This window comes from Temnothorax curvispinosus, unplaced genomic scaffold, assembly GCF_003070985.1.
Source record: "Temnothorax curvispinosus isolate PA1 unplaced genomic scaffold, ASM307098v1 QBEX01014861.1, whole genome shotgun sequence".
Classification (NCBI taxonomy): domain Eukaryota; kingdom Metazoa; phylum Arthropoda; class Insecta; order Hymenoptera; family Formicidae; genus Temnothorax; species Temnothorax curvispinosus.
This window is the reverse complement of record NW_020224641.1, coordinates 612-11,761: the sequence shown is the minus strand read 5'-3', so window position 1 is coordinate 11,761 and position 11,150 is coordinate 612. Positions and strand designations below refer to the sequence as shown.

The window sequence follows — 11,150 nt, the reverse complement described above, 5'->3', positions numbered from 1 at the left end:
AGCATCTAAAATTACATCAGCGTTTGAATGACTAAGAATTCTTGGTTTAAACGAGGTGACGATATGTCACGACGATTATAATTGTTGCCACGATTATAATCATTGTCAATTATAGTCAATTAAAAATTCTTAATTCTAATTGTTTAACTTTTCAAATAAGAATATAACACTAAAACACAAAAATTCGATTTGCTTATTATTTTGACTTTTCTTTGATAAAATTTTATAATGTTCTTTGAAGGAGTATAAATTATTTTTGCCAGTACATGATAAAGACTTTTTCTGAAATTTGTGATAAATACACTTTAAGATTATTATCAAGAAAATATAATCTTTCTTTTAAAGAACCTCGTTACTTACCAAAAGAAAAAAAGCAATTTGAGAATTACAATTGTGTACATAATAGAAATTCAAGTATTAAAATTGCGTACATAAGTAAAATTCGGGAATTACAATTATGTACATAATTTTAATTTGCGAAAATGTTTTATGTTATAACGTGAAAAAAATTCAGAATTAATATTTTGTCTAGACATAATTTTAATTCTGCATTTTCAATTACAGCTTAACAATAATTCGATGAATTATAAGTAAGTCTAGACACATAATAATAATTTCTTTTCTTTCAGTATCAATTTAATTTGATACAATTTTTATAATAGTATTAAATAGTAAAATGACAAGCGTATACGCACACGCAAAAGAAAAATATCATTCGCTAGTGCTAAGAAAACCAATTACTCAGTTTTCTCTGTTTTTAAGTAACGATGATCCTTACAAAAAATGTTTTCTTGATAATATTACTTAAAATAAATAATATTCTACATTCTAATTATTCGATTCTTCAGTTAAGAATATAAAATTAAAACAAACATTTGATTTGCTAATTATTTTGATAGGACAAGTCAAGGCTATGACGCAGATCACAGTGCGTAATATCAGAAATAACTGATTTATTCGTCGTTTTCATACATCGATCCGTAGGTTTCGGCTCAGCTTTGAGCCATCTTCAGCAGTAGTTGCACAAGTTAAGTTACACGTTCTCCGTACTGTGTGGTGAGTTTACTGATTCCAAATATCAGAAACATAGACCAATTGAGCCATATCCGTAAATTTGTTCAATTAATGTCGAGATATTAAAAAAATCCTTTAGGAAACTCATCATTCGGTCTGAAAAACGTGGAATACAGAGCCATGTACATAATGAATACTCTATGCGAGAAGACTTAACGATCTTATCGACAACGACACACAGCAATGATATGAAAGGTCCTGCAAGAAGAGGCATGTCGTAGGTCAATACACCGGCGAGAATTATAACAAAGCACGATTTGACACCGTCTCAAAATGACACGGATTTTTTGCATCATGCATATGTCACGGTTTTGAGCAAATTGTAATCCATGCTCATGAACTTTGGTCGTTGGCAAATCGGGGTTTTACTATTGATACGTGCAATATTGTGACGGTGTCAAATCGTATCTTTGTTATAATTCTCGTCGGTGTGTTGACCTACGACATGCCTCTTCTTGCAGGACCTTTCATGTCATTGCTGTGTGTCGTGTCGATAAGATCGTCAAGTCTTCTCGCACAGAGTATTCATTATGTACATGGCTCTGTATTCCACGTTTTTCAGACCGAATGGTGAGTTTCCTAAAGAATCTTTTTAATATCTCGACATTAATTGAACAAATTTGCGGATATGGATCTATTGGCCTATGTTTCTAATACTTTGAATCAGTAAATTCGCCATATGGTACGGAGAACGTGTAACTCAATTTCTGTAACTACCGCTGAAGATGGCTCAAAACTGAACCGAAACGTACGGATCGATGTAATGTATCAAAATGACGAATAAATCAGTTATTTCTGATATTACGCACTGTGATCTGCGTCTGACCCTCATAGTTTTGACTTCTCCTATTTTAATCTCGAGGTTCCTCATATTACGTTATTTATTTTTTTTAACTTTCTTTGATAGAATTTTATTATGCTTCTTGAAGGAGTATAAATTCTTCTTTCGAGTACATGATAAAGACTCTTTCTAAAATTTGTACATTTTATAACTATTATCAAGAAAATATTCTTTCTTAAAGACAACCGTTACTTATTAAAAGAAAAAAGTAAATTGAGTAATCGCTTTTTTAAGCAGTAGAATTGATATTTTCTTGTGTATGCATGTACACACGTATGTACATACGTGCGCACAAAAAAATTTTCTATGTCGTTAGAAAATTTTACTATCATCGCTTAGAACGGGGGCCCGGCGTTACGCGCCGCTCGTGCGTGATCGCCGCCGCTTGTTGTAAACAACTGCCCGCGCGCGGACCGCGGGGCGGTCGTATCTCACGGCGCGCTTGGATTTGGCGATGGGCCGGGCCAATACGGCGATTTTTAATTATTAATAACTCATAAACTATTGAGAAAATTGCAAAATGGTACAAGACTTTTCGACTCAGTTTGGCTCGTTCTATCTAAATACGAGAAAAGTCCCCACGATTTACGGACACCCTGTATATATATATATATATATATAAATTATTGTTAATTTGTTTCTTCGCTTTGCGCCATTTCGGCTTACGAAAGGTTTTATAGGAACGCTCTGCTTTCGGATAGCAAGGGAAACCTGTATTCGAGGCTTTTCAGTGATTTTTATACGGTGTAAGGTTAGGATTTCATCAGTGCCATGTGTTGAAATATGCAATGGATATCCAGTGAATTGAAAAAGTGATAAATTATGTATTGATAGAAAAGTTGAATTGAAAGTTATCGTCAATACATGACTAATGTGAAACACAGCTTAAAGTTACAGAAGGCAAAGATAAACAATTAAAACAGTCTGACCTGTATACTGTTTATAGACCTTTACCGTGGAAAATGGCGTTTACAAAGGGCAAGATACCCATACATCGAATAAGTATAAGAGCCTCGGAGAATTAATGTGGATTAGCATTAAGAGCCATGGGGACAAAATCGCACATGTAAGTCGACATGATATTAATTATATTAATACATAAGATTTTTTAAAAAGAAAAGATACTTTTAATGTTTAGCTCAAGAATAAAAAGATTTAATAAAGACATACTAGTAAAATAAAAAAAAAATTGATATTAACTCTGCGCGGACACCGTGTTTTTGGAGCACTCACCCTGAGACTTTTAAGTTCAAAGAGTTTTTGAAAGCGTTTCTGTGTTACAAGAAATCTATAAAAATTCATGTATTATCTTTAAGATTTCAAAAAGTGATTTCTAACGTAAGTATTTACATAAGTATGTAAGTATTTACATAGGCCGGAATTGTTACAATTCGCTTCGCAAGCTGAAGCCATTCCCGTAGGAATCATAAATGAAAAATCGATTATGTCTTAAAAAACCCACGGTGTCCACGCAGTGTTAACAATGATGAAGACGGGATCTATTTTAATTGTTCTTCGATCAATTTGTTTATATGATACATGTGTTGAATTATATAACATTTATTTTATCAAAGACACGAGATGAACAAGCAGTGTTAAAAGAGAATGCACATATACATGGAAGATACACATGTACATTAACATTTTAATATCAAATACATAGAGCGGAATAACGGAAAAGATTTTTGAGATAATACATATAGTCCTAACATGCTTCATAGCGATGATAATATGCTCTTCTTTCATTGCATGTAATGCATGTAAGCAAATTGCATAATGCGTTTTCATGCATCTAATATGACATTTTCCTACAAAAAATAGCTTACTAAATCATTTTTTATGTAACATGTTTATGAAAATAAATAGACAGCAAAAACTTATTAGATATATAAAAATAAAGACAAGAGTGTTACGGCAAACTTGCCTTATTTCATGATTATAAAATAATTAAGCAATTATATAAATAATTATGGTGAATACAATGAATCCTTGCATATGAAATAATTTGTCTTACAATTAGTAGATTTTAACATGGTCGGATGTAATGACAATCTCTTGTTCTCGATCTTATGATGGAAGGAAATCATTAGGTAAAAGCAGTAAATATCTTGAGGCTATTATTTTAACACCTCCGCGATATAATTCAATAGCCCCCTCTCCCGCTCTCTTTCTCTCTCTCCTCTCTCTCTCTCTCTCTCTCCCTCTCTCTCTCTCTCTCTCTCTCTCAGAAAGTGAGAGAGAAAGAATTAATTTGCACAACTATAATAAAATTAAAATAATGTAAAAATTGGATGTTTTCCATTTAATGATACAAGTCGACACTAACGTCATTCTATCTTTGTTAACATTCAATAAATAACAAAGATAAAAAGCTATGTGTATCGATTCACTAAATGACGTGAGCACTCACTGATTGTAACTAATTATAGTTTTGTATGAATTAACTTTTGTTTAAATTAACTTTGTTATAATATTAACAAAACTTTGCTTGTATCTGTGCACAATTAATTTTAATATTCTTTATTTAATCTTAATTTATTTCAATTAGTCTATACTATTATTTATAATTTTATAAAATTTACGCACAAAGGATATCAATATTTAAACGTAAATACCAGTCTGCCTCGAAACTGTTTTAATTTGATCTTGAAGACGTAACAAGTATAGCTTTCCAAGAATTTATACAATGTTCTAGAATCATGGAATGATATCATTTTATAAAGCTAATTCTGCATTATAATTAATTTTGTATTTTAAAGTTTTATATAATAACAATATTATATAGTTTTAGTATTGGTAAGAAATAGATGTTCCGGAATAATGGATTGTTATTTTAATCGTGAGCTAATGACTCTGCAACATAACTTCCTTATATTTATGCAATACTCTTGATAAGATAATTTTGTGTTTAGCTGGACGCTCGCACTGAAGAAACGTTCACATACGCGGAGCTGCAAGATAAAGTTGTGAGATGCGCGTTATGGCTGCAAAAACAAGGAATCAAATCTGGCGACGTCATTAGTGTGTGCACGAATAATCACCCCAATTGCATCGTGCCCTGTATTGCGGCAACTTATGTCAACGCGATTTTCAATCCGTGGAACGAGAGCATGGATTTGCGTAAGATATTCAGAAATAATCATTGTCAAACGTTTTTACGTATTGCATTCGATTAGATTAGTAAATTACACTGAGAAAAAAATGTCGTTAATTTGACTAAACTCGTTTAGTTGTAGTGATTTGTTTAATGCAAATATTAATATATTTAAATCAAATATACGTGAGTAATATTAAGAAATTCTGAATTTATTTCAATATAATATTTTTTGAATTAACAAATGTTAGCTTGACAGCCCGTGACTGCATTTAGTTAAATTAAATAATATTTCTTTGAATCAACGATTTTTTTTTCTCAGTGTAGATATAATGCATTTCCGACAACAATGCGCGCGAATACAATTTTGTCTATCTTGCGGTTAATTAGATATAAATTTTTATTATTTGACTGTACAATAATATTTAGCGTAGTATTTATTTCTTTACTAATTATAATGTATTTGTCATCAGCAACGGCACTGCACGTTTTGCAACTGACCACGCCGAAGGTGATTTTCTGCAGCGAGAAATCCGTGGATGTCGTCTTGAAGGGGATGAAAGAGAAAAATTGCAGTCCTACGGTAGTGGTTTTCGGCAAGCATGTCGGCGCGACTTCGTTCTCAGATATCCTAAGAAATTGCAACGATGCGGAAGTGGCAAATTTCCGTTACGCCGAGCTCGACGACATCAAACAAACGGCGTGCATCATGCACTCGTCGGGTACGACGGGAATGCCAAAAGGCGTTGAATTGTCTAACTACACTATGTTACTCATCAGCGAGGACAACAACTTTAATATGTCTAACTTATCAACACTTTGGTTTTCATCTCTTTATTGGATCAGCGGAGTAATGCTAAATGTGAAAGCAATCACGCAGGGTGCTACAGTGATTATCTATCCGGAATTTGACGAGGAGATGACTTGCCAATTGATTGAGAAATTTAAAGTAATATTATTTTAAGAAATTTTATTTTCTTTATCATAAAATATTTTATTTATTGAATTATTAAAATAGATTCTTAATTTTTTAAATTTTTTGATCTAAAAGACAATAATGAAATATATTTGCCCGCTGATGCACTGACTTCTTGCTGTAAATTAAGATAACTCTTATAGCATCAATGATTTAGTTTTTGCTTTCTCGCGAATCCTATGGTGCAATTAAGTTAACTTTCTTCGAGCAAATTGTAATATTTTTAATTAACAGTAATAAGTTCTGAATAATAACTTATTGTTATTATATAACAATGCTATTAATTTTCTGTCAAATTTGTTTGCCGTCTGTAGACGTACATTTATGTGTGTGTGCATAGAACTGTATTTATCTCGATTGCAAAAAAAAATACAAATTGCTATTTCAAGAGAATAGAACATAGTCTAGCTATATCAGTATCATACTTATTATTTAAATTGCATAATTACATTTGCATGTGTATAATGTGTCAAAATCTAAAAACGAAAATTATTTTTCAACCTAGGTAGCAGTTATCTTCCTTAGCACGAGTATGATAAATCGGTTTATCAGAGCGGGATACGCAGGACGGAAATATTCATTACCATCTTTAAAAGTCATATTAGGAGGTGGTGCAGTAATTAAACCAAAAGTGCAGGAAGAACTGAAACGTACTTTACCGCACGTTCAGATATTGCAAGCTTATGGTATATAAATATCGTTATAATTCTATAAAACATTAATATATATTAATGTTTATCGTAAAAATTTGATTATACCGACTCCTTGTGTTTTTAGGAATGACGGAACTTGGTGGTCTCGTAACATTGCAACAACCAAATCACAAGAACGGATCTTGCGGAACAATAGCTAAGAATGTGCAAATAAAAATTGTAGATCCAGAAAGCGGGAAAGTACTTGGTCCGAATCAGTCGGGAGAAATATGGATAAAATCTATAATCATGATGAACGGTTACTATAGGAATCCCGAAGCGACGAAAAGTACGATTGATGAAGAAGGTAAACAGGTCATATTTGTTATAAATGATAATTATATAACTAAAAATAAATTGTGAGTTAATTAATTGACGTATTGATTGCAAACTAAATAAATTGTATTCCAATAAATTAAAAGCAACGTAACTAACGGTATTATAGAAATCTAATATCACAAAAATAAATTTGGCACTCTTTCAGGATGGTTGCACTCGGGTGATATCGGTTATTTTGACGAAGATGGGGAACTATTCATTATTGACAGGATAAAAGAGCTTATAAAATATAGAGGCTATCAGATTTCACCCGGAGAAATCGAAGGTGTTTTAATAACGCATCCAGCAGTGTTGGAAGTTGCAGTAATATCGATACCTCATGCAATAGACGATGAACATCCTCTTGCTTATGTCACCAAAAAACCTGGTGCCAAGGTATAATGTTTGTTAGAATATTAGAGAACAAAGTTAGAGAATGAGAGTTTACAAAATAAAATTTATCAGTTAGCAAAATAGAATAATTGCAAATCGGTTTTGCGTATTCTGGGGGATAGTCTCTCAGAAATCTAGTGAATAGAGAATTATATTCGTAAGAACCGTTGTTAGAAAATTAAAATCATTGAAAAAGCAAACAAGAAAATCTGCAAGCTAATTCAGATAAGAGCGAAGACATCTGTATCAGTTTTACAAGATAGATTTTAAAACTGTGATGTAACCGCGGTTAAGAAAGAAAAGAATAAATACAGAAATAAGAATGCAAATATTGATTTTGGTCAGCGCTTTTAATTGTAACCGTACAACAATATTTGATCGATATTCTAGCTTCGAAAAAAATTCAGTATAATAACATTTCTTATATTCTTTTAAATATATTGTCAAAATTTTTTCACATTTTAATCATAATACTAAATATGTAAGTTTTTGTTTTCTTTGCTTTATATACCTATATGAAGTTAAATTTTTGTATTTCAGCAAAGTACAATATATTTATATATATCTCGTTTAATGCGGAGTAGAAAATATTTATTTTTTATATTAAAATGTTCTTTGTAGTTGCAATGATTGAATTTTGTTTCAGGAGACAGAGCAAGAATTAATAAACTTTGTGGCAAAAAATATGATGGATCACTACAAACTTCGCGCTGGAGTGATATTTCTGGATGCTTTTCCGTATACAGGTTCAGGAAAAATTGCGAGAAAAGATTTAAAAGAAATGGCTAAAAAATTATTTAAGCACACTAATTAATTACATCTATTCAGTAAAGCAAAATTTGTAAATATTATACATATATATTCACAAATTTTGCTTTATATATATATATAGTCCATGTATGGTTTTTCCAAATAGATCTTATAAGCAGAGCAGATAAACATTTTTCAATCTTATAAAAGGACTATTGATAAGACTATGGATGATAAAGATACGTAATTTTCTTAGAATTAGAATGAATCTAGTCTTCAAAATAAGTTTTAGAAATAATAGCAATGTAGTTATTTTTAATGTGGAGATTTTTACAGGTAATTAAAATCTGTTTGCAGATGTTTGTTTAATGTTTTAATAACAGGATTGCATGACTATTTAATTAGCGAATTGGAAAAAAACTTGAAAATATGTAGTTATTTAGTAAAAGGTTATGTTTTATATCGATAATACTTGTCTTGTTAAAAATAATAAAAAAATATAAATAATAAAATTTTGAGTTGCTGAATATATAAGGTCCCAGTAAAATATATCTTAAAATCTAAAATCAAGTAACTATTAATCAACATTCTCTATAATTTTCATTTTTCTTTTCTTAAATATAGTTATGTAATAGTTATGTAATATGTTTGAGTGGCACGCAATTTTCTTATCACTTGCATACGATCTATCAGAGTTGTAAGCAAGATTGCAATTTATATGCTTTTAACGGACATAAATAAAATATTAATTTCAGTATTTGTTAAAAAAAATATATAAATTTAATATTATAATAATTTATTATAAATAATAAATAATAATAATAATATAAATCAAACATTAAATTCTAAGAAAAAATATATACCAAATAATATAGAACTAAAAATAGACACTACCAGTTATTAAGTTTAAAAATGTTTTCCTTAGATAATTATTAGAAAACATAGAATAAGAAATATTAAGATTAATTGATGTAATCACAATAATGACACTGCAAATTTTATGATTTACGATTGGAAGCTGTCTAATTTATGAGGAAGGGATAGTATAAAGATGCATACGCGACGTATAGTCAGTAAATGCTCGCAGTCTACTGCTAACAGCGTTTATAAGTTTACTGTTATTAGCTGTTATTACTTGTCTGTCGAATATTCTTCAAAAAGGATAATTTTTGTGTAATAAAGAAGTCCTCCATCAAGTACAAAATTTTCTTTGTTACAATAAAGGTATTGTACTTAGTTGTGCCTCCTGTATTATTTTTTTTTATTTACAGTAATATACTGAATTTTGCCGAATATCTTCAGAAATTCAAGTATTTATCCTCTCATTCATAGATATATTATACATAATTGTCAGATAGAATAAATAAAGATATTGAAACGTTAAGTTTTTATTGTTTATTTAAATATATATATATATATGGGTGTTTGTATCTGAATTTAACTCCATTTTATATTTTAAAAATAATTCAATTCTCGATTTCAAACAACTTGCAGTCGCTCTGAAGATCAACTGTTATTAAAAGTATTTCGTTGTGTATGTTTGTTCTGTGTTTTGTTACAAGTGTGTGATGTACATTTACATAAACTCTCACGATTAAATCAGCATCTACATAACTTAATTAACAAAGATAAAAAATTATGCAGCAAAACCGTCAAAAATTTCATTGTTTTAATAGCTTAATAAAATTCAATTAATGAAATAATCTGCAGATAAAACAGTTATTATATAAAAAATTATTATATATTTTTAATTATTATATTTTTAATCCTTCATGTGCATACGTGGGTTTACAGCGTCCGAATCAAAATAATATCTATTCGTAACCGTCAAACTGGCAAGCCCGTCTGTCCGGCTCCTTTCTCTTCAAAAAGAAAGTAGGTAAAAGACGAGACTCAAGGGCCTAGAGCCGTTAAATAAGATCAATATATTGCCAAATACCGAGCAAATCAGATCTCATACGAATGTCTCAGACCCACTAAGTGATCCACTAAACGTAACTTTTTTCTGTAAGTAATTAAAGTGAGACTTATTCTGTAAGTAGTTAAGTTTCTATTCATTGTCACACATTCTATAATATACGATAAAGACTAGCCCATATTTTAACAGGTATTTAATTTAAGACTCATGTTCACTGGACATTTTCTTTTTATTTTGATGAATACTACCTGCTCTAAAAATATGTAACATTTTTTAAAAATACCCTGTATATATTTATATTTAAATTATACATGTATTATATGTATTATATTTGTTCAACACATTGATATATGAACATATACTTTGATAGTCAATATCAGTTTCGCTCAATTTAGAACAACTATAAAATGTATTTATGATGCAATATTGTAGAGTGACCTTGCGTTGGATCGCATTCAGAATCTTATATTACAATGGCAGACCTAGATATTTCTAACAAAATGGTTGAACATGTCTGGAAGGTAGGTTCAAAATCAGCCAAATAATGATCTATTTATGTGATCTTTCCAAGTTACGTTTAAAGAACACAACTATGAATGTATGATTGACGTAAAAGACATATAGCGTAAAGATATTAAGGACAATAAACAATTAAAACAGTTTGATAAACAATATGTCGATTACAGAATTTTACCGTGGAAAATGGCATTTACAAGGGTAAAGCGGACCGTAAATCGAATAACTACAAGTGTGTTGGAGAAATGTTATGGACTAACATAAGAAATCATGGGAATAATATCGCATACGTGAGTCGACGATTACATATGACATCAAAACATTTAAAATAAAAAAAACAGACATAAATATTTAAAGCTTATAAATATTTGATTAAATAAAAAAGAAGATTCAATAAAAACATATTCTAAAACTTAAAAACTGATATTAATAATGATGAAGGTAGAATCTATTTCGATTGCTCTTCGAAATTGTTTACATAATACATGTTGAATTACATAAAATTGTTTTATCAAAGACATAAGATGAACAATGTTGAAAGAAAATGCATGTGTATAGTAGAAGAAATATATATTTTA

At 30.1% G+C, this 11,150-nt stretch overlaps 1 protein-coding gene and 1 long non-coding RNA gene across 2 annotated transcripts; both read left to right on the top strand.

Annotated features, from left to right (window-relative positions):
- Positions 1-2,836: 2,836 nt before the first annotated feature.
- LOC112465033 (4-coumarate--CoA ligase 1-like) lies at positions 2,837-8,623 on the top strand. Its single transcript, XM_025032392.1, has 7 exons — positions 2,837-2,981; positions 4,828-5,035; positions 5,483-5,958; positions 6,491-6,671; positions 6,763-6,984; positions 7,162-7,391; positions 8,035-8,623. The coding sequence occupies exons 1-7, from the start codon at positions 2,940-2,942 to the stop codon at positions 8,200-8,202; spliced, it is 1,527 nt and encodes a 508-aa protein (XP_024888160.1). The 5' UTR covers positions 2,837-2,939; the 3' UTR covers positions 8,203-8,623.
- A 467-nt stretch (positions 8,624-9,090) lies between these two features.
- Positions 9,091-10,922, top strand: LOC112465032. Its single transcript, XR_003041975.1, has 4 exons — positions 9,091-9,362; positions 9,933-10,145; positions 10,489-10,577; positions 10,743-10,922. It is a non-coding gene; the product is annotated as an uncharacterized LOC112465032 (long non-coding RNA).
- The last annotated feature ends 228 nt before the right edge of the window (positions 10,923-11,150 follow it).

Bases quoted from the DNA above. Each gene is read 5' to 3' on its own strand.
- LOC112465033 (XM_025032392.1), top strand. From the start codon at position 2,940: ATGTGGATTAGCATTAAGAGCCATGGGGACAAAATCGCACAT. The intron at 2,982-4,827 runs GTAAGTCGACAT...TTTTGTGTTTAG, and splicing joins ATGGGGACAAAATCGCACAT to CTGGACGCTCGCACTGAAGA. The intron at 6,985-7,161 runs GTAAACAGGTCA...GCACTCTTTCAG, and splicing joins AAGTACGATTGATGAAGAAG to GATGGTTGCACTCGGGTGAT.